At 41.2% G+C, this 23,488-nt stretch overlaps 2 protein-coding genes across 9 annotated transcripts in view; both read left to right on the top strand.

Annotated features, from left to right (window-relative positions):
* The first annotated feature begins 177 nt into the window (after positions 1–177).
* Positions 178–11,516, top strand: gpa33a (glycoprotein A33 (transmembrane), paralog a). Its single transcript, XM_088647862.1, has 7 exons — positions 178–454; positions 3,751–3,917; positions 5,472–5,688; positions 7,677–7,841; positions 8,121–8,237; positions 10,094–10,220; positions 10,846–11,516. The coding sequence occupies exons 1-7, from the start codon at positions 193–195 to the stop codon at positions 11,006–11,008; spliced, it is 1,218 nt and encodes a 405-aa protein (XP_088503988.1). The 5' UTR covers positions 178–192; the 3' UTR covers positions 11,009–11,516.
* A 5,326-nt stretch (positions 11,517–16,842) lies between these two features.
* The window catches only part of ildr2a (immunoglobulin like domain containing receptor 2a), a 45,874-nt gene continuing 39,228 nt past the window's right edge, over positions 16,843–23,488 (top strand). Inside the window, exons 1-2 of one of the 8 annotated variants that reach the window (XM_088647940.1) lie at positions 16,843–17,257; positions 21,598–21,921. In XM_088647940.1, coding sequence (XP_088504066.1) covers positions 17,212–17,257; positions 21,598–21,921 — 370 coding nt within the window. In that variant the 5' untranslated portion in view covers positions 16,843–17,211. The remainder of the gene's footprint in view (positions 17,258–21,597; positions 21,922–23,488) is intronic. The other 7 variants (XM_088647894.1, XM_088647913.1, XM_088647904.1 and 4 more) reach the window with 7 other exon arrangements.

Here is a 23,488-nt window from a genome sequence, read left to right on the forward strand (position 1 = left end):
AAACAAATTCGCATTTACAATCCCTACCTAAAGAGTACCCGTTTATATTCTGAAGCTTTAAATCGGCTTTAAAATCGTAGCTTAAAGGACATAACAACAACACAACACCTGGGATTTGCAGCCATAGCCCCGCGATTCAGAGCCTCTGCTCACCACTAGTATCCTGATAGTCATGCAAGTTTGCATGGCGCCATGACTGGGAGCACCGTCACGAAAAGGCCGATACAGGTGGGAGGACACAAACAAGGAAGAGGTTCATTAATATGTGATTGGACAAGACAAGCTTTAAACTTGTTCGAAGAAAGTCCCGGAAGAACGGCGGGTTTCGAAAAATATTGTATTAGGCCACGAAAAGGCTTACAGAGAAGACACGTAAAGCACTATTGTTCCATTTTAAGTATCTATAAAACAACAACAACAACAGCAATGCTCGGTGGATTAATTATATCAGCAGGTATGTGTTTTTTACGTCTTATGTAACCTTGCTTACCTGGGACGAGACACAGCTATGTACGGAAAGATCAGTAACGCTACATGTTCCCATTGAACTGTACCTGATCAGAAACCGTGCATGAACTTTATTTCTATTCAGACTAATCAAGTAGGGACGGTTCGGGTTTTTTTTTAAAGTTATCATCAATGCTCAGATTTTATTGCACTATCAGAACTATATTTCGTTTTCGTTTTTTATTTAAACAAAAATCAGACATTGTTATAAGGCGTGGCTAGCGTCTTTCCCGAAGTTTGTATTGTAAGCACTGGGGGGAAACGAGGCATTAGTTACAAAATCTAATAAATGGGACCTGACACTATTGTAAAATAATGTAGTCAAATTAAGACCCATTTTCGTCTATAATGTGCAGGCTGCGGTCTTCAATATGTCATTTTATTTACGGGAAGGGAGTTATTGTCTTACCTGCAGTAAAAACTGTGCTGGTACTACAAAGCGGAACAAATACTTCCGAATGAGGTTTTTAATCGAGGTTTGTTTTGCCCGTTTAATGAAGCTAAAAAAAAAGTGTTTAAATATTGTTTTGTTCTAAAATTAAGTTTTATGCGTGGATTTTTTTAAAAAAAGGTTAATATCGTTAACCTTTTTGCATTGGTTCTGTTAAGGGAGAAACATCTTTGGGGGGGTTTCGGTCACTCTATCGGAGCAAAACTGAACAATGGCTCTAATCTAACCATTTGTATTCATGATTTTCTTTTGACTGAGCACTTACAATACAATTACATAAAAATACTTTATAACAGACAGCGACCCCGCTCTGTGATTTTTATCTTATTCTCAGATGTTAGGTATCTGAAATCCTTGATAGCATTTAGCGACCGCGCTTTTTATTTGTAAAAATGCCGTTTATTGTAAAATTTAATTAAAATACGTTTGAGGAATGAATATCCCATTGTTGTTTCGCAATCAAAATGTTTCACTCCCTTCCTAATTGAAGCGCGATTGTAAAGTGATTAGCAAACTAGCATTTTAAAGTTGTTGTTTTAATCTTCGTGGCCGATTATCTCAGTGACCTTTGTTATTAATAGCTGACGAGATCCGTAGTTTGAAAACATTTTTATTTATAATGAGGAATTTGAGTTTTGGGGGAAATCTGCTGAACATGTGAAACCCGTTCACTAACCCGTTCCTAACTCCTGCATTCAAGTTCTATATTGTAGTTGTATTTCTATAGTCTTATATTTGTGGCTGAAAATGCATGGATGTTTATTTTTTTTTACACACGAGTCACATTTTTCTGCGTATATAGGCGTATGAAATACTTAGGAAGAAAAGCAGTGGACGTTTAATATGGAGATGGGGTAGTAACACTGTGTTAACTAATCTCTACCTCATATATTTGAATTTTTTTTTTCACAATCAACACAATTCTCACCGGACGGATTTTATTATTTAAAAAAAAAAACAAATCCCTTAACATGAAACACAACTTCTGACTTCCATTATTTCCTGGGCTGTCTTCACTCAGCGGTGCAGTACAGATTGGTTTTGAACTTTGTTCCAGCCTGAAGCACGTCGAGGACATGATGGGCTACAACACCGAGAATTATCATTTTCGATTCGAATGTAGTGTCACCTTACAGTGGCAGCTAAGCAAGATGGCTGCTTACAGAGCCTATGTAAAACATGATTTTTGCCTGTGGCAAAACGGTCAGGTTTGAGGTCTATGTAATAAAGCACTTCGCCTGTTAGTACTAAGTGTTAGTCTTAATCATTAATTTCCTTTGTAAGGTTGAACATATTGTTAGAATGTTTTATTTTAAAACTTTACAGAAATAACTCTTGTATCTTCTTAAAAATTCATCCGACCTGCTATTGCGGGGATAGTTTACGTCATAAACCCACTTTTCACCGCTGTATTTCAGTTAAGCATGTGCGTGTTGTGACAGACCCGAGGAAAGGGGAGGAGGAACTGATTGGCGCTTAAGTGAAATTTAGATTATTTGCTAAAGGCTGTCTGTCCTCTTGGATGTTAAAAATACTTATTATTTTTATTTCAGTTCACATGACTTTCCTTTTAGGAAGTTTAAGTGTAATTCTGTTTGCTTGACAGTTCTCTTAAATAAAAAATAGTCATGCTTATCGATAGAAAATACTTCTGTTTCACACAGGACCATTTAGTGTGTTATTTAAAAGAAGGGACAAGGCGATTATTGTATAAGACTATTTTTCTGTGTCACTTCATTTCTTTGATTCAGTTCCTGCTTTGTGGTATACATACAGTACAGTGTTAGGAAGTATGATTCTATTGCATTTGTGCATCAAATATCACCACAAGGCTGTATTTAAAAAAAAAACCTAAATGAGTGGTGGTCATTAGCAAGGAGGAAAGCCTAAAGCCTATACTGGAAAAAAATAAGTTGTAGACTGCAAAACGTACGTCAAGATACTGCAAGCAAACGCCAAAGAAAAGGAACGTGTACAGTTCATGAACCCTCTATCGTGCTGATAGCATTTAAGCCATTCTAGCTGTGAGGTTTAAACATGAAGTTGACTTGACTATAGAACAAGGTTTTGTTAGATGGCTGTGTATTTTTTTTACATTATTACATTTCAGCGCATGAAACACGAATGCATTCTGAGCGGATATTGTGATCAATACCCGATAGTAGTTAAAGTTTTCAATCACTGAACAAGACAAGACTCATTATTACTCCATTTTAGTTCTGATAGTATTAAAGATTAAAGTGTATCACATTTTTTCCTACTAGCAGAGAAGCTGTTCATAAGGTATTTATAAAAAACGGACATATTTGCATGTCCATAAATCTTTTAAAATGTCCTATAGAATATAGCCTGATCTGTGCCAGTCAGGGGTTGTTAGTGGGACAGAGGGCTGAGAAATACCACACAGAGTCCTGGTCATGACACCTCTAGGGATAAACCACAATCTGACACCCGAAGAAGGCTCCACAGCCAAAACGTTGTTTCTTTTCTTCTCTTTTCAGCGTGGAATAAACCTTTACTTGGTCCTAAACCACAATCTGTCGTTTGAACAATTCCGACACTTTCCATTGTTAGAAGTTCTGCTGCAAAACATTTTAAGCAAGTGGCACAGGATATGAATACTTATACAGGAAGTTGTATTCATAACATGCTAATTTATTTTCTATGAAATGTAAAAGCTGACGGTGACATTGAGCTCTTTAACTTTTATTTGTATTTTGCTGGCTTCCTTTCTCGGGATGTTCCCTAAAAGGCACTGTGTTTTCTTTATCTCCATTGTCTTCTCCCTCTAGTGTTATCTGCAGCCTGGGCCTTAGAAGTGACCATTCCAAAGGATACGTATGACGCAGCCAGGGGTGGCAATATTACCATTCCCTGCAGCTTCAAGTCCACTGCCGCCAATTTAAATAACATGGTACTCTCTTGGCTTTATCTCACAAATGACCCTAATGGCGAAGATGTAAGTAACTGTGCATGAGGGGGCATTTGCTTTTCATCAACTGCATTCCCTATCTTGTAACGCGTGGACAGAAGGATGTTTCCCTTGCCTTTATGAAACTGATAGTTATTTTAGTCATTATTCATTCACTCAATATTTAGAAGGCTGACTTGTGATGCACAGCATGGTGTGTGTGTGTGTTCTATGAAATCAAACTGCTGAACGTAGGATTGGCTGAAGATGATCCTGCCTGCCTCCAGTGCCTGGAGGACATGTGAGGAGCACCTTCAGTGGTTGGGAGAAATGCTTCTTAAACATCGAATTCATAACGGGTTCACAGAAAGAGAAAGCCTTCGATTTAGGCCGTTGTGTCAGGGAGTTCTGCTGGCGATCGCTTGCATTTGAGTAATTGCTCAACACCCACCTGTCTTCATATTGGGGAAAAATAAATAAGTGGGGAGATTTAGCAGGTCATGCCTGAAGAGATCCTGTGAAAGTCTGCTATGGGTTACTGTTTTATTTTCAGTGAAATATTGCAAGGACATCTGTTGATAATGTAAATAAGCTGCTTACTCTCAAAGCAAGGTGAACACTTCCACTTGCATATGTTAAGTGCTTCTTATTGCACTGTGTTTACTGTCATCTGCTCTTTTTTCAATTGCCATGTAATCAGAGTCGATATGCTCTCCCTTTAGCGTTTTATCTGATACAGTAACCGAGGCTATGATTTAAACTAACGTGAGTCAAAGCTATCTCGCCATTTTTGGTTCCACTCCAGCTTTTTACCTCCTTGGCCTTGACTGGACGGAAACCTGCCTACCGCACCTTAAAAAGAACAGGAAGTCTGCGCGCTGTAATTACTAGTGGAGTTACTAAGCTCGTTTTTATTGAGACATCTTATAGACTTAACTCTGTGTATTAGCGGTAGCCATTCATTCGGGGTGGGGATAATTTAATCACATAGATGTATTTAAATACAAGCAAAGATTACTTGCTCTTTTACTTTGAAATCCTAGTCATTACATTATTACATGCAGAGGGTAAGGGTTTTCTAAAGTAAGCAAGACATGTGGACTTCACACCGATCAAAATGCTGAAAAAGAAAGTCAGAAATATACTCTTGATTTGTTCAACTGTAAAATGCTTTGAGCTTTGACATGAATGCCTATTCAAAACTTTTTTTAAAACAGGAGGGCTGTTTTACTTTCTTGTCTCATTTTGTATGCTAATAACATGCCTTATTGTAAAATACAAAATGTATAATCCTTTGATACAGATTTAAGTTCTGACTGAATAATATGAATCTTACTTTTGCTCAGTAATACTCAGTGGATATTTATTAGTTCCAGCCATGTAGAGTATTTTGCTAGGGTTTTTGGTGAACTGAAATGTACTGATTGTCACCGGTTGTGAGGGTTTCACTGTATCTTTATCACAATTTTATCACACGAAGAAACAAAATATGCAAGTGTAAAATATCAAGATACTCTTTATCTATCAGCTAGATATTTTTCTTAGACCATTTCTTTAAAATTAATTCTCATTTGTCTGAGGTATTTGTTGGATTTTTTTTAGAATCAATTTCTTACATATTATGCCGCTACCAATCAACTGGATTTAGCGGAGGAGTATCAAGGCAGAGCAGGTTTAAAAAGTGCCCCGGTTAGTGGAGATTCTTCGATCTACATCAATCGACTTGCAATGAGCGACAATGGGACTTTGGAATGCAGGCTCCAAATTCCAGGAGATAATAAAGGAAAAAAGGCAGCAAAAGTTAACCTGATTGTGTTGGGTAAGTTATATTTTAGTTTTTGTTCAATATTTCAATATATTTTCCCCCTAGATACCATAGTATGCATCATATTTGGGTGCATCAACTACTGAAGTAATTTTTCTTTAACAAGCTGATGAAAAACCTGTAGCACCTGCAGTAAGTCTCTCCCTCTCACCTTCAGACCACTGGTCATTCATGATGTTGCAGGCAATGTAGCCCTGTAGCAGAGGTTCAGATGAGGCTGCAGGAGAGGCACATCCCTCACTGATTGCTCGGCGTACCTGTAGGTGTCTGGGAGACCATAGGGGTTGCTGCTTCCTTAGAGAGCACTGGTCTACAGATCCCACTGCTCGGCCAGTTTAGTGCCACTGCTTACACAGTTCCTGATTGCAGTTCGCTGGCAACAGGACCCAGGTTCGAACCCGCAGGGCAAGGAGCGCAGAGCTCATCCTGTGATGGGGAAAGTTCATTTAATGTTCGAGTCACTTGGGAGGGCCAGTCTTTGATCTGAGACAAAATCAGTAAAACCTCAAACTATTAAGGACCTGGTACTTAGGGTGTTCACGTTATGCTAAATGATGAAATGAAAACATGAGGCTTTCTTAAGGCTCTGTGTTATCTGTAGATCCTTTAGGAGGACATTATGTGTTGGTTTCACAGGCATAAAGTACTGTACCACTTTTTGCTTAATTAAAAAAGTTTTTCTGAGAAGACCTGAAAGAATGACAGTGAATTCCTGTCTTGACCAGTAGATTGATCTGATCACCACTTTAAAGTATTAGTGCTCACAATGTCCAGTCTTTTCATCAATTAATAGAACACTATGAATTTAAAGCCAAATGTCAGTAATTTAGGTATTTTATTGTAATAAATAACCATGTTAAATAATGATGTTTTTGTCAATCAGTACAGAAATACCCAGCATTTTTAAATATATAAATCTTAATTTCTGTTTTTTTCTGTCTGCTGCTTTAAATTTCACAGAACCACATATTACAAACGATACCACTGTAGGACACTCCAGGTGAAAAACATTTACTGTAGCATGACAATTCAAGCAATTTGATGCACATAACCGTTTCAGCCCATCATTTTTCAGATATACAAAAAATGTAGTACATTGCACATAGAATAATGAAAAAATAAGGAATAAAAAAGACAATGTACTGTGAAAATAATCCACCTGTTGCACTGTTGTAAAATTCTGTATAGCTTCTAAGCAAGGATGCATCTGGTCAGTACTGGGATGGAAGACTTACAGACTCCTGTAAGTATAGGTGGTAGACCAGTATTAGTGTTACAAATGATAAAATATTTTTTCCTCTCCCTTAAAGTATAAGGAAATATCTATTAGCTTTTCAACTTATTTTCCCCAAAACGAGAGAAACAGGGGCGTGGGGTGGTGGGCAGCAGTGCTGGGGCCCCGAGTTATATTCCAGCCCTGGGGTGCTGTCTGTGTGGAGTTTGCATGCTCTTCCCTGGTTTGTGTGGATTTCGTGGTGCTCCCGTTTCCTCCCACAGTCCAGAAACATACTGGTGGGTTAATTGGCTTCTGGTGTGAGTGCGTGTGCCCTGTGATGGACTAGCATCTCGTCAGGGTGTATGCTGCCTTGCTTGCCTGGATAGGCTCTGGCTTCCTCGCAGCCCTGAAGCGGAAGAAGCGGTTAGGAGATGGATGGATGGATGGATGGGAGAGAAAATGGGAGGTAAAGTAGGAGCTGGTGCATGATTTATGAATACAGCGAATTCTAGGTAAGGCCTGTCCTGAAATAGTGCTTATTGATCTTATAAAGTACACGGGTGAGATGGGCTATTACTTTTTTTTTAAAAAAAAACAATAAAATACCTTGAATAAAGCTTGAAAAGTCTGAAAATGTGATTGACCTTTTAGCTTACTTCAGAAATCCCATTGTCAAATTATGGTGTAATGGCAAAAATATAAATCCATAAACGGCATAGAGCTCAATTAAGGAGCACATCACTGCATTTTGCTTATGTTCCCACAGTGGCTCCTTCTAAGCCTATCTGCAAGTTGGAGGGAACACCAGAATACGGACAGAATATTAAGGCGACGTGCTACTCCGAAGAAGGCTCCCCCCAGCCAACATACAAATGGCAGATCTATGATGTTCAGAACAGACCAAAGCCAAATCCTCCGAAATCAACTGAAGGTGCAGGAGGGATATTTGTGCAGAAGCAACACTGCATTGTAGTGAACAACTTTTAGTTTTACTCTTTGATTTTTATGCTCAACCAAAAGATGTATGACTGACACATTAATGGTTTGTAAGATACAATTTTATGAACGTTTACATTATTTTTTGCACATGTGTAAGAGAGGAAGGGGTGTTTTATATTCTGGGATAGTACCTGCCACAATATCAGAAAGGTTGAAGGTTTTACCTCTGTAGTTATATTTGCTTCACATGTTATTTTCCTTTTCGTTGTAGAAAATGGGATTCTAAGCCTTGTGAATGTTTCGATTGACACGTCTGGATTCTACGTTTGCACTTCACAAAACCGAATCAGTTCTGCCATCTGCAACATGACCGTATCGGTGATGCCTCGTAAGTACCCTTGGAAAGAGAAGAAAATGTCATCATTTGTGTATTTCGTGTTATATTTTTGTTTACCTTAGATTTTCTCTACCTCTTTAAGGCTTTAAGCCAGGATAGGATACAACACAAGCCCTCTCTTTAAGAGTGTATGGAAACAGAGAAGAGCCACATTGTTTCTGCATACCTTTAGGGTCAGAATGAGTCTTTCTGATATGCTAGGGAAAACATGATTGGGTGGCCACTCTGGCCCAGCAAGGTTCAGCACAATTTACAGGTCTATGTTTTCAGCTTCTTGAAGACAACAAAATGCTTCTACTCGTCCAATGAGGGAAATAAGGGTCAGAAACTGTCTGGACCCCCAGGACTGGAGTGATGCACCCCTGGTCTGTCTGGAAGATAACTTGTTCCACCCTGCGTGGCAAGATCTTCTCAGATTATTTTTTTGTAAAGTGGTTTCTTCCGTGATGCGTGGGAGCTCCTTGTGTGCCTTTTTAAAAGTGTACCGTTCCGTGTGATTACTCCAGTAGAAAAGGCTTCATATGTGAGTGTTCATACATATGTGATGGGAATGGTAAGATGCTTTGTCATCTAATACTCGCACCATGATCCTCTACAAAGATCAGAGTATTGGAGTAATTAACAGAGTGACTAAGCCATCTAAACAAAGGTAGAGTGTGTAAGGGAAAGGCAGGGGGTTAATACGGCACTGGCTTCACAGTAGTTTATAGGATACCTGCACTGTGCTACATGACACAGCATGTCAGGACATGCGTGACTGTGGTTATCAGATAGCCTCCACCTCTATGTTGGGCTCCACCCCAGTTGCCATGGAGAAACTTTGAAATCGCATTCTTCTGGACCTGTGACACTGTGAAAGATCCAGCTGTCTTGTCTGTCTTCGAATGGAGCAATCCAGCCAGGAAAACATCCAACGTGGTACACACGGTTAAAATCTGTGGCGGATGACATTCCAGTTGGGATTACGTGTGAAGGAGCCAAATACCCTGAGGGAGAGCGTGGGAAGTTTGTTTTTTTTTTTTCCTGTGTGGCATACCTACATTTTCACTGCTAAAGCAGAAAGCCATGAGAGCAAAGCCAAATGAGTCTCTATGTTAGAAACTCTTAAAAATGAAGGTAGTGAAAGTTAATTCCTAGGTTAGAAGAACCAAGAAATATTTTAAAGAACAGTGTGGATATTTGTCAGGTATACAATTTCATAAACACGGCAGAGTTTACCTTTGGAACATTTTATAAGAGACTGTGGCCGCAGTCCCCTTATTTTAAAGGCCAGTGGTCTGTTCTTAGATAAGAATGCATTTCTTGCATTGTCTTTCCAAGCCTGATATTTACTGTATACTTTGAAGTGCCTTGAAGGTGCTTTGATGTATTTGTGTGTTGAAATTTACCTGTATCTTATCAAGACTATATCTTGAGCTGCTCACTTTGAGAAACTGAATCAAAGCAGTCTCTAATACAACCCCTCCAAAATTACTATCCTTTCTAAGTACAGTCGGAAAGTTAATATTTATCACAAAATTGTAGATGTAACTTAAGATCCACAACTTTTAGATGGATAAGACTTTATCGATCCCGTAGGGAAATTGATCAACTTTTCTGGAGCTAAAACCATTAAAATCAGTGTGAAACGATTATCTGTGTTTTTCCCAGTTTTGCTTTCCGTCCTCAATCCCTCCCCGGGTTCAAAGCGGTCAGAGCTCTGGTAGCAAACGGAAGGTCCTGAGGGCGCGGAATGGGCAACCATGCTTGCGCTCTCCGGAGAGGCTTCCTCTGCAGGAGGAACTGGCGGGATGGGGGTCTTTGGGTCCGGGACGAAACCTGAACCATCTGGATCCCGTGTTTTTCAGCCTCTATGAATATCGCCTCCACTGCGGGGATTATCGGCGGGGTAGCCGCTGCGCTGCTTCTGGTCGGCGTCTTGGCCTACTGCTGCTGCTGCCGGAAGAAGGAGCAGGCCCAGGAGTACGCCATGGGGTGAGTGTGGGGACACCGCACGCGCCGCGGAGCAAAGGGCGTTCCCCCTGCGTGCGGGCCATTCGGGGGCGCCGCAGGGCAGTCCTCGCGTGTGGGAGATCGTACAGAGCATGCGTTCATCTGAAGAGCCTGACGCCGTGTTGTTGTTGCCCATTTGTTTCATTTGGGGCGTTTCGCGGGGGGGAAGCACGGCGGCAAAGGCCGTTCCTCTTGCTTTTCGTCTTGGGAAGATCGGCGCCCCGTGCTCCCGATTGCCCTCGAGCTTCCAGTCAAACTTGACGTTTATTTGGAAACGCCTCGGGGAACTTGTCTTTCGGTGACCAGTCGCTAGCTGCTCGGCACGTGCCGGTATCGGTATTTTTTTAGGGGGGGGGATTGGCAAGGTTTGATCAGTGCCCCCCTTCTTGATCCATGACCAAGAGGCAGAACAGTCCCTCTCTTGCTCTGTGAGCCACACCCTGTACCCTCCCAGTCTGGCGTATACAGTTGTTTTTAATCGTTTTTCAGGCCCCATTTGAATAAAACTGACTGGAGTGAAGTGGGTTTTGCCTTCTTTCCTTTCACGTTTAGGAAATGATAAGGTTGGTGCCTTGGCCTTACTCGTCCTCTTTTTTTTTCCTTGCAGGCCGCCGGAAGAAGGGGAATATCATGATCAGGGAGAAGACAAACAGTCCGCTCACAATGGGGTGGCGTCCTATCGTGACGACGTGTCCGACGACGGCGGTGCGCGGCGTGGGCCTCCCATGGTCCCTCCGAACAAACCTAGGAGAGACGAGTACGAAGACTGAGCTCCGAGAGGCGTCCTTATTGGAAGAGCTTCCCTAAGGACTGGACGAGTCGAAGCTTTGGCACAGTGCGCTCGTGTCCAGGAGCGATACTGTGTTAACAAGATAGTCTAGCATTTATTAAATGAACATGAAAACCAATAACAGAAGAGAAGAGGAACAGAACCATTACTCAGCTTTTATTCCATTTTTTTAAACAAGTACTTGGTCATGAATCAATTTCACGTATGTAAATTGCCGCCTGTGTAGTACTGTGAAGGGGATTAATTAATTGTGAATATATAGGTGTTTTATCTCCTTTAAATACTTTTGGGGTTTTGTCTATGCTTTCTTCTTTTAAAATTAATGGTTACATTTTCATGTACATAACGTTTTTATGCACCAGTTTCAAATGTAAGTCTTTAATATGTGACGTTTTTTTTTTCTTTCACCCAATTCCACTGCCTGATTATTAAATTTTAACTATGCTTTTCTGTGGTGGACTTTATAATAAAATCTTTATTGAATCTAAGCTATCATGACTTGCTTGCTTATTCATGTTTTAGCAAAGGAACAAAAAACAATTGAAATGTATCAATGTTTTTGAGAAATTGACCATTTGTACACTTCTATAAAAAATATTCTGATCTGTATGTTTTGAAACTGTTGAAAGTTATTAAACCAAACAGGAGTACTGGATGTTTTAACAGAGTCTGGACAAACTGTCAAAGTAAGATCTAAAGATAGTATGGTGTATTGTCTTCATTTGAACCATTCATTTCATTTTTGTTAGCTAATTATGTATGTATTATGGTATGTATAACTAAAATACATGCATATTATGGACCATGTACAGTATGTTACACTTAATCAATTAATTAGTACTTGGTGTATATAGGACATATGAGGGACTGTCCCTGTTTTTGAAATGAAGGGGTGAAGAATAGGAATTTTGTCTAGAATTTTTTACCCTGTGATAACTGGCATTTGTAGGAGAGGAGATTTAGTATATTGTCAGCATGCAGACATGTAGCAGCAGAATGTACTGTGGGCCTTTACTACACCAGTTCAGACAGTGGTGATGTTGTAGTGTCAATGGTAAGAACAAAGCAAGATGGGTTTTGTAGATCAGAGAGTAAAAACTGCAATGGCATTTTCTCTGAATTCATTACCAAATCACACATTTGTGATAGAGGATGTCATTCCCAGTGGTGCTTGTTTAATCATTGAATTGCTCTTAATAAGGTGTAATATTTTATATACTGGAAATGTCTTCTTTAAAATTCTTCTGTTTTCCATGCTATTTTGGAGAGCTGTGTGAGTACTTTGTAGCTGCAGTCTTAAAATTCAGACCACATGTTAAAACACTTCAGCTTTACGGTTTCTTTGTGTTATTTTCATATTTGACCAATCGTTTTCATATCTTTTCCCTTATACTGTATGTTATAGACTTCTTACAAGTTCAAAGGCCCCCAATATATTTGGAAAACATTTCTCAGGCAGTTTTGAAAAATTGAAATCGATATAATTAATGGGTGGAAAATGTGGTTCAAGTTCTACATTAAAATGCTTCTCTTTTAATGAAAATAAAAATCCCATAAACTGAGGCAAACACATCTATTAAAGCAGCTTCAGCCATTTTTAATCTTTATTAACAGTCTGTGCGTAAAAAGAGATCTATTAAAATGCATATTTGTAAACTATGATTGCTACTGAGGGGCAGTGTTAGGTGTTTGGTTGTCTTTTTTTTCTGGTCCCTGTGATTAATATTTACAGTTATTCTAAAATATAAATCATCCTCCTCGTTATCCACTGCTCTCCTTTACAGTCTGTTTTAGAGTTTTTATATGAGATCGAGGCTAAATATAATGTCACTTAAGTAGTTAAATAGATAAATGCATACTTACCTTTGGAATTATATCATAATCCTGTGTCCTAGGCAAGAGAGGTCGAATTTGGCTAGTGGGTTGGTCTTCTCAAAGTCCAGTTAATGTGTCTTTTAAAAATACTACTCGGAAAAAATATAATTGCAATTTGAATAACTGTTTTCCATTCCACTGGGAGCATGTTCTGAAAAAAAAATGAAATGATTAAATGATTCAATAAAATTAGATCATATTTATATGGATTGAACTGTTCTTTTATGGATCTATTTTATTTTCTAAGAAACAATTTAAAAGTAGTACATACACTATATAGACACTTAAACTGCTTTGCATAGTACATGACAAAAAACACTTTTCAATCCATCCACTTTTGTGATTCTTTAATTCAAAATATTCCTGGGCCTATAACTTGTACAAATTGTTTGATCAAAACTGATTTCTACCCGATTTTAATGAAAACTGGTGCTCTATGGTGTAGTATATCATGAAGCGTACACGACAAGTGCGTTTATCCATCCTGTTATGCCAGTTTAAAATAAACTTTCTAAGTGTCCTAAAAATGAAATGAATTGTACTTATTGCCAGCTATATTCGCTTGATGGGAATGAATGGATTAGACGAACCATTGTTCAGCACAATGATCTTTAGCTCCTTGAGGTGCTTCTTGAGTTTTGAATTTTGGAGTTTTCATGTTGGCAGATTATACTACGAAAGAGAGGAGGCCGATTTCGTGTCACAGTCGCCAAGGGGGAAGAGGTGTTTTACCTTGCGTTTGCATCACACGGGAGATTTTTGACTAAAATAGTTTGAATAATTAATAATAGTTCCTTACACTTATATAGTAAGGATAAATACTTATATATTTCTGGATACTCCACTCAAAGCTCTTTACAGGTAATGGGGATTCCCCTCCACCACCACCAGTGTGCAGCCCCACCTGGATGACGTGACAGCAGCCATAGTGCACCAGTACGCTCACCACACACCAGCTCTCAGTGTGGAGGAGAACAGATTGATGAAGCCAATTCAGAAATCGGGATTATTGGGAGGCCATGATTGGTGAAGGCCAGGGGAAAATTTGGCCAGGACACTAGGGTAACACCCCTACTCTTCTCAAGAAACACCCTGGGACTTTTAATGACATGGAGAGTCAGGACCTTGGTTTCATGTCTCATCTGAAGGACAGCACCTTTTTACAGTATAGTGTCCCCGTCACTATACTGGGGCATTAGGACCCACACAGACCGCAGGGTGAGTGCCCCCTGCTGGCCCCTCTCATACCTTGTTCCAGCACCAATCTTAGCTTTTCCCAGGACGTTTCCCTTCCAGCTACTGCCCAGGCTCACACCTGCTGAGCTTCAGTGGGTTGTCAGTTTTGAGTTGCAGGGTGAGATGGCTGCTGGCTAATAGTTCGTAAAATTAGGGCATCCGTTACTAATGCAAATGTTTGTAGTGGTGTGTTCTGTTATGTGGAAAGCTACCCATTATAGGATTATCATGATAAATGAGTTGGTGCATTTATTTAGTGCTTTCATTGTGAACCTGTAGGATACCTCAGAAGTACCCAGTTGCCCACTGCTCCCGCCAGGCTGGGTGAACATTGGAGCTCAGTGGAAGACGGGCTCTCCTGTCTGTTCTTCATGGGGCACACAGCCACAAGAGGCAGCTGCTGGTAAAACATGGCTTGTGGTATAGCTGGGATTGCACACTCTGATTTCTCGACTGTGTGACTCACACCTTCCCCCTGCTGTTCTCACTCACACCTCTTCCAGCAGCAATCTCAGTTTTTCCCAGGAGTCTCCCATCCAGGTACTGGCCAGGCTCACACCTGTTGAGTTACAGTGGGTTGTCAGTTGTGAGTTGCAGGGTGATATGGCTGTGAAAACAGCAATAATCCGAATATTTGGAAGAATATGATTGTATGTTTAGTTAAATATAGCTAGGTTCAGCTCTCAGATCTTTCCTAATTCCGGTTTTCTTTAATACAGATAAGCAGCTGGCTTTCTTTGTGGTTTTCTGCTTTACTGTTCCCTGCCTTGCTTTGCGCTGTTCACGGTCATGGTCCCCCTGTGCTGTGAAGACTTCTTTCTGGTCGTCTCTACGGTTTGCCAATCGGTAATTTACGCCAACGTCTTCCATCAACCGGATTCCTGGTATTTCAGTTCATCATTTTCAGGCTGGTTTCAAGGTTTCAGTCTTTCTTTCCGACATTCCGACATAGCATTGCTGGCGGAGTGGGGTTAAAATGAGAATTTTGTTTCGTTTCTTTTCTCAGCATTTATGTTCTACCATTTTGCGCCCTGCTGTCCTGTGCTCAGAGGTTCTGCTCTTCTTTTTAACTCACCCACTTTTACGGCTTTTAAAAAAATCTAAAACGTCCTGGCCAAGTCGACGTTTCAAGACAGGTAAGGAAACTTTCCCATCAGTAAACACGAATCAAAATAACCCTTGCCTTCAAAACATACTGGGACAATAACATTGGTTTTCAGCATTATTCTCTCTTTCTGTAGCTGGGAAACTCTTTAAAACGCTCATTTATAGTTATGAATGGTTAATCAATTCCTTCGCAAATGTATTTTGGATGTAGGATTGGTTATTTTTAAGGTGGAGAATGCATAACATCTAACACATGCATATTTGTTCTTGAGCTCCTTGACCTCCCGTTAACACACATAACAATCAAGGACGTCTTAAACATTCTTAACACGTGAAGATCGCTAAATCCTGAACATTGTGTACCTTAACAACAGTTACAAAAATAATACGTTCCCCTAAAACAGACATCTTGCTGTGACATTGATCTGGCCCGTTTGTATGAAATTTGAAAGAAATTACCTACTACTAGCAAATATGCAAGGCGTACAGCAGAGGGCAGTGTTGTAACACCTGAAAACATCAAATATTTCTTGTGACAACAGTTCTTGACCTGGCTACTACAGCACAAGCCGAGATTGAGAAAATTCGGGATTATTATTTGTACCAGTTCAATAATGACTAACACGTAGATGCAAATCGATTCTTGAATTCTAGAATTCACTGTTCTTTGCAGTTTCGTTGTAAACTTGACTAATCTCCCATTGGCTCAAAATCACATTTCAAATCAGCTTATTAGTGTTAAAATACGTAAATGTTTATTTATATAATGTTATATATTTATCTAAGTATTTTCGGTAAAAGGGACATTCGAATTTATAGTTTTACAACAGAATTTATCTTCAGTAACTATAAAATTGTAGGCTAAGTAAAATGCCTTTAGTATAAAATGTACTATGCCAATGAAGAAAAATATTGGAATGAGAAATGCTAAGATTATCAGATTCGATTAAATGGTCAATTCACGAATGATTTTATTCTTACCGTTTTTAAGAAAAAATGTTGCGGTAGAGAGGTAGGAGAGGAGAGGAACCGTGAAATAATTCAATGCAGGTTAATTTTAGTTTTCTTAATTTTAGTCTCTTGGTTTTAGTTGACTGTTAGTGTCGTGTTAGTTAAGGAAAGAAATAAAACAAAGAGAAATATCAGGCTATTTCAGAATTAGGCCAATACTTCAGTAAAAGGCGAAAAACTATTTTTCAGTGAAGACGATTGAAACTGAATCGTGTGTTTCAAAAACGAGCCAAGAAAATCTGCAGTTTTACTCAATCTTTTGTTGCTTTTGTTGTGTTCAGAACAGTTTTTATTCTCCAGTGGGTTTGTTATAATTCCTACAACATTCCGCTCCGGGGCAGTGGTCTAGAAAATGTTACAATGAAACTGTAACGGTCCCACTCAAACGTTTACATTTGTGGCTAAAAACCTTATGATATAGTGATACAAGCGACGTTTACAGCGACTGCACGAATCTAAAACGCCGCCGAGCAAGTTAGTGGGAGATAGACTCGATTATGTTAACTGATATGAAACGACCGTCCGTCAGCTATAGTACGCGCAGGCGTGCGCATCAAATAGTTCACTTATCAGTTTAATTAGAAACTTTCCCCTCTCCTGCAGCACAGCCTCGCAGTTCAAACCATTGTGGGGAGGATAGGTTAAAAAAAAACTAAAAGTATTATGATACTATTATCTACACCGATGCGTTTTCACAGATCAGTGTTATAATTGGAAAAAAATCCAACCGTGCAATATATTAACAACCAACGTTGTGAATTTCATCTTTTCAGTTTTGGCCGTGACTCTGCGGATTGCGAGCACACCCGTTGCTGGAGTAGTACATTCCCGGGAGGTGATTGACGGGGCTCGCTTTTATCCTCCTGAAAAGCGGTTTTGGGGAATGAGGCGAGCGCCTTCTGCGAGCGACGCGCACCGAATTCCCTTTTAAATGAAAGCGTTAAAAGTTGGGAGATGATTTCGCTGCTGGGTTGCTGGATCCCCTTTCTGTGGCTAACAGGTAAGGCTTAAAATCGTGTATTGGTTGTTCGTTAGAAATGAGCGGATAATGGGCTGAGCTTGTCAGTGTGTTCAATTCCGTTCACATCTGGCTGGTTTCGGGATGTATATGTTTCTGCCTCTTGCGAGAATTTGAGTTTCATTACCCGGCTCCTCTTTTCCCCCCACTACTTGTTATTCTCACCTGGAGCTTTACGATCATGAATTCTTCGGGTATTTGTTTTTTCCTGCGTGTGGAAGAAGTAAGAAGCGAGGAAGACCTGCTCCAGGGTTACACAAAGTCCAACCGTACATACAGTACTGCTCGGCTTCTACGGCTTTGGGGTTCTGATGAATAGGGCGTACTTTGTTTTTTATTCTATATTTATTTTATAGAATTTGTGTACCCCTTGTGCGGTGAGGTGCAATCGTTAATCCTTCATTCTAATTATTATTATAACCGAACCCCAGAAGACTGCATCGTTAGCAGTAAAAAAATTCGGAACCTTTGAGTACCATTGCCAACGACTTCTAGCGACTGGGGTTTGTGGCGTGTTTGTTTCACACCACAGGTATTTTACATTAGTTTCCATAGGTACCTGTTCATTCAGTGCCTTTTAACTTGTACGGCGTATACCTAAAGTAACACGGTTGAGTACATTGAAGAATACCGGATTATTTTGCGTTCAGACTTTCTCTTTTTGAGCAGACAGTAATTACGAAAAAGACGCGTGGCTGTTGTTCAGATTCCAGCAGGCTTAGCATTAACATCGGAACGAACTCATTTATATATATAGACAGTATATTTATGGTAGCATTTCTACAGCTTCTGCCATCACTATTAGTTTGATTGTTAAAGTAGTAGGGATTTATAAAGCAGTAATAGCACTTAACTGTTTCAAGACGGGTGTTATACCTTGTCATATACTGTAGCTTTTGCTGGAGCTGTCTAATCTGTATAGTTAAGGAGTATCCAGCCACACAAACTTTAACCAGGCATGTTAGATTTTATATAACGTTGGAATATAACTTGAGGACCACCTGCTGCTGTTTGAAAGATATTAAACGTTATTGTAACACCACAGACTTAAAATATCCACCAAATCGGTCAGAAATAAAATGAGTTAAATTTATTTTTTGTTGGCCGCCTTCTATGAAATAGATATTCTTAAAATTTCTTATGATGACGTTTTGTAAATACCATTGCTGAATTTCTCAGAGCTGAAATCGTGAGGAAATACTCCGACTCTGCATGTCCAGAACTCCAGTACACCTGTGACATGACTCTTTGTGTGATCTTGCATTCAGTTTGTCTTGTTTTCTTGCATACTCATAGTAGTATATTACATTTTCTCTTTAAGGTGAGTACGGTGTTGAAAGAGGAGCAAAGACTTGAAACTTAACTGTCTTTGTAGGGTTTTGACTACATAATAAAGAACGGATTATTTGAAGCAAGAGTTCTGAAGCTAACTCTTGCTGTGAGCTACCCTGACTGCCAGATGCGTTTAAGTGTAGTTTGTTAGAAGACCTTGTGTGAAATGGAAAGGACACATTAGCCTTGGATTTTGGTTTGTAAAACCACAGCAAAACAATCGTTTGCACGATAAAATTAGAAATAAAAAAAAAACAAAATCAGTTTAAGGGGTCAGTTTGTGCTGACAGGTTTGGGGTAATAACCCTTGTGTAAATCCTGAGCTTCTGTCATCCTTAAAACAATTCGTCTGAAAATAACGATGAAGGTCAGAGGGTAAAAAAACAAAACAGACGTATTTAAAAACAAAATAAGGAGCTACTGGATCCATTGTAGGTGTACAGTGGGAATTTTCCTCTTGAAGGAAACCTTTGTTTGATAATATCTGAGACTGGTTTAGAAAGAATGGAAAAAGTAGCCCAAAAAACTATTTCTATATTTTAAAACAGCTTGTGACGATAACTCTTGTCCTGTGGCACTGGGATTGTCAACAGGGTCTTGTCTCTCTCTAACGGCTCTTATTTTGATTGCAAATCGCCGCCCCCACATGCGTGAGCAGACCAGAGCGCCGTGTGTTTAAAACCGCTGTGGCAGGGTGTCTCTGCCCCCTTCGTCCCCCCTCAATGAGCCCCTTGAGACGCGGGGCCCAGCGGCGGGGGTGAACGAAGGCCAAGCAGGGCAGATGACACTGAGGAGCGACGCTCACGACGTGACCTGGCCAAATCTGATCGCGGGCAAAAGTTGTGTGATCTCCCACCTTCGGCTGCCCCAAAGCCAAAGGACTCTTGCTGAGTGCCTGTCGGGGTTTCTCAGGGCCACGATTAATAGTAACGGCGAGAGATGAATCATCGGGAATTGGCACTTTAAATGGCTATAAATAGCTCCTTCTTTGTATTTCAATATCCAACAAAATGCGTGTAAATCAGGTGGAAATTATTTTCCATGCTTGCCATAGGCTCTAGTCTCTGCAATTTAATGCTACAAATAAGCAGAACAGCCTTTTATTCTAATTCATTCCTTGCACTTACAGTATATATCGTCCCTTATATTCTTCATCCCAGAGGATCTCAAACGCTTCATGGTTGTAGGGGATACTGTATACCTTTGCAGTCTTATGGGCAATGGTCTCAACACAAGGGGTCAATAGTAGTATAGCAGGGTGGAGTGGTGGCTCTGTGGCTCAGGATCTGTGTCTGTGGCTGGAAGGTTGCTGGTTCGTATCTCGTGGCCGGCAGAGGAATCCTACTCCGTTGGGCCCCTGAGCAAGGCCCTTAACCCCAACTGCTCCAGGGGCGCCGTATAAATGGCTGACCCTGCGCTCTGACCCCCAGCTTCTCTCCCTGTCTGTGTGTCTCATGGAGAGCAAGCTGGGGTATGCGAAAAGACAAATTCCTAATACAAGAAATTGTATATGGCCAATAAAGTGATCTTCTCTTATCTTTAGAGCCTGTCAGGGGAGTATTGGGAATCTCATGATGAAGTGCTCTTACCATGGCCTGCTCCAGTGCTTTGTCTGAGGTGGGGCCTCGGACTGGTCTGTGTTGTCTAGGGAGTTTAGATTTTGAGGTCTACATGGAACCTTAAAATGCCAGTGCATTTTGTTTTCATCTTTGAATGTTTTTTTTTCTTGCAGATAGATCAAATGGATCAGGCGTTAAGTGATTATGTAGGTTATATTGTTCTAAATACTGAAGAGCTGAGGTCTGGAACCTGCGCAGGTTTCAAATACAGTTATGTTGGTGAACAGTGGAGAAGTGGTGGCATCCTGGGTGATGGCTGCCCTCTCCAGCTTCACCTGGTACAAGTCCTGGATCTGTGTGCAAAGGGCATCTTTCTTCAGCTCCTGTGTGACTGCTTCAAGGCTGGAGGCAGCAGACTGCATATTGAGGCTCTGTGAAAATATGCACGGAATGCAAGTTCCCATTTGATTCGCGGCTCTGGATCCTGCGCCAAGGAGTATATCAATGCTGGGCTATTGCGTCAGGAAACCGTGTACGACTACAATACAGGAATTATTCAGAAAGTGTGAATACTGACCCTGTTGCAACAGTTTGATAAACAGTGGAGGAGTTTGTGAATGACCGAGTATCTTTTGTAACTTTGCGTCTGTTGTGCACGTTATCCTTCGCCTCCATTGTCAGCAGCTCTTATCTCAGAAAGGTGTGGTTCACTATCGCTTTTAAATTGTACGGTAAAATGAACGAGTCTTCCTTTATCGGACTTTTTTGAAGGGGGGAAAAATAGAAAAGTGGTTTTTTGAACTAAACCTGAAAAATATCACAACTGATATTCATGTTATTTTTTATAACATCCAAATGACAGTTACAAATCTTGACAGACGCCTTAATGTACGTTTAGGATTCACAACTTTATTTCATACTCTGAAATAGCTGTCTATGAGAGAGCTGGGAATGTGCCGTCTGGACTGAAGGAAAAGAAAAGACGTACTTCTTTATGGTCCTGGAGAAATGTGGCGTTTAAGAAAGAAAAGCTGGCTAATAAGCGTGAGCCCTGAACAGTTCGGATTTTCAAACCGGCAGCTCGCCTGCCTTGTTTTCATGTCTCAGTAAAGCTGCAAGGTCAGCCTGGCAGAACTGACAGCGTGTCTTGAAGCGTGTCGGAGTTGTGTGCGTTTTGAACTGTTACATTGCCGAATCTGTCACAAGAAAGCTGTAAGTTAGTGATAATTAATGCAGCTTGAGCACCCTGGGGGTAAGAAACAATACATTTCAGACAAAGTTACGTGTTGACAACTCTGCCTTAAACTGATCTGCTTTGTCAGTGAGAAAGCAAAGCACCGAGCTCCCGCGGTCTCCGCCTGGCAGGCTGTGCGGCCCGCCGGTGCTCGGCTCTGCGGTCCCGCCTGTAACCGGCTCCCGGTCTTCTTGCAGCCTGGAGGTGCGAGGGCCTGCACGTCACCGTGCCGGGGGGGAAGAAGCTGGGCATGCTCTTCCAGACGGTTGTCCTGGAGTGCCGCTACACCACGCCCTCCAGCCAGCCGCCCGTGGTCCAGTGGTGGTACAAGTCCTACTGCCACGACCGCACCAGGGACGCCTTCAGCGGCGCCGAGAGCCTGGGCGTCTCCGAGCAGGACTCCGGCGCGCACCTGGACTGCGCCGACGCCGGGCGCACGGTGCGTGTGGTGGCCTCCCGGCAGGGCGAGGTGTTCCGGCTGGCCGAGCACTACAAGGGGCGGGACATCACCATCGTCAACAGTAAGTGAGGCGTTCCCTGCTCTGCCAGGGCTCGGATACACAGCGCTCCTGCTCTCTGCTCTCTGCTCTCCTCCAGAAGGTGTGCAGAGCGACCTGTGGTGCGGTTGGTTTGCTTTCACGATGATGCTTTGCCAGCTGTAGATAAGAAACAAGCCAGTTTCAGCCAAAGACTTGCGTGCTAGATGTCGGGCGTATGTTTATGTGGTGTGGTTTATTTTTTTTTTGCTTAGAATAAAATGCTGGAATTTTACACAGGGGGGTCAAGCTCAAAGTGGTCTGTAGGCCACCATCCAGGAGTCCAGGTACCTGCAGGCTAGAGCCAGAATTTGCATAGGCAGCTAACTGTAGTGGCTCTATATAGGCGGTACTTTCATTTTCTTCTTCTTCTTAGAAAATATTGGCACATGAAGTTCAAACCTGTGGATGCACAAACACAGCCTTCCAAAGGTGCGACACAACAATTTCCAAAAATGACAAGAGCTGAGCTCTTGAAACGAGAAGCATGTCTATCGAAACAGTTTGGGCCGAACGTTTTGAAGACCTTCCCACTACAGATAAGGAGGTTTTCCCCCATCTTTCCGCAGAAGTTAACTTCAACACATCACATCACTTCCGGTAGCCGCTCATCCGATTGCAGCTCCCGGTGGCCTGGAGCCTGTCCCAGGATGCACTGGGTGAAAGGCAGGATGTGCCGTGCACAAGTCGCCGGCCCATCGCAGAGCACACACAGGAACAGAACCAGACGTGCGCACACACACGCCAGGGACAGTTTTCCCTGGAGACGGCTACCTACCTGTGTGTCTTCGGGCTGTGAGAGGAAACGAGTACCCAGAAGAGACACACACAGACTCAGGGAGAGCACACAGATGGCAACCTAGGAATTCGACCCAGCGCTCCAGGGCTGTGAGACCGTAATCCTGACCACTGTGCCACAGTGATCCTGTACTGGATAAAGTGGTTAGAAAATGGATGAATTGATGGATACTAATTAAAAGTTTCTATTGTATTTCATGCAGTTTTATTTATTATGTTCTTAGTAGATGAACATTGAGTGGAATGCTAAAATATGCTAAGATGCATTATAGTTCACATCTGATCATCGCTGTCTTTTAGAAGGTACTCAGAGTGACCTGTGGTGCCAGTGTTTGCTTTCACAATACTGCATTGACAGCTGTAGATAAGAAACAACCGATTTCAGACAGTTACGTGTTGACAGCTCTGCATTAAAATAATCTTCTTTGCTTCCTTAGCAAAAACAAACACAGAGGAAACCCCTCAGAACTGTATAGAAGTCCAATGTGTTTGTGGATGTGTGTAACCCGAAAGGCTGAGATCTGTAATCTAGCATGTGCAGTGTTACAAAACAATTGAAACAATCTGGATCACTGTAAAAATGAATACACGCTAGAACAAATAAAATACCAGGAAAATGCAGGTGACATGAGCTGCTTCTTTTAGAGATGTTGACAATAAGAGGAAGCTGTTTGGTCAGTCCTCTTGTATCCTCTTCTGATCTAATGTTTGAGGACACATTCACATGTAGTTCACTTTTCATTACGATTCTAGG

This window comes from Lepisosteus platostomus, chromosome 2 (assembly GCF_059453375.1).
Source record: "Lepisosteus platostomus isolate fLepPlt1 chromosome 2, fLepPlt1.hap1, whole genome shotgun sequence".
Lineage (NCBI taxonomy): Eukaryota > Metazoa > Chordata > Actinopteri > Semionotiformes > Lepisosteidae > Lepisosteus > Lepisosteus platostomus.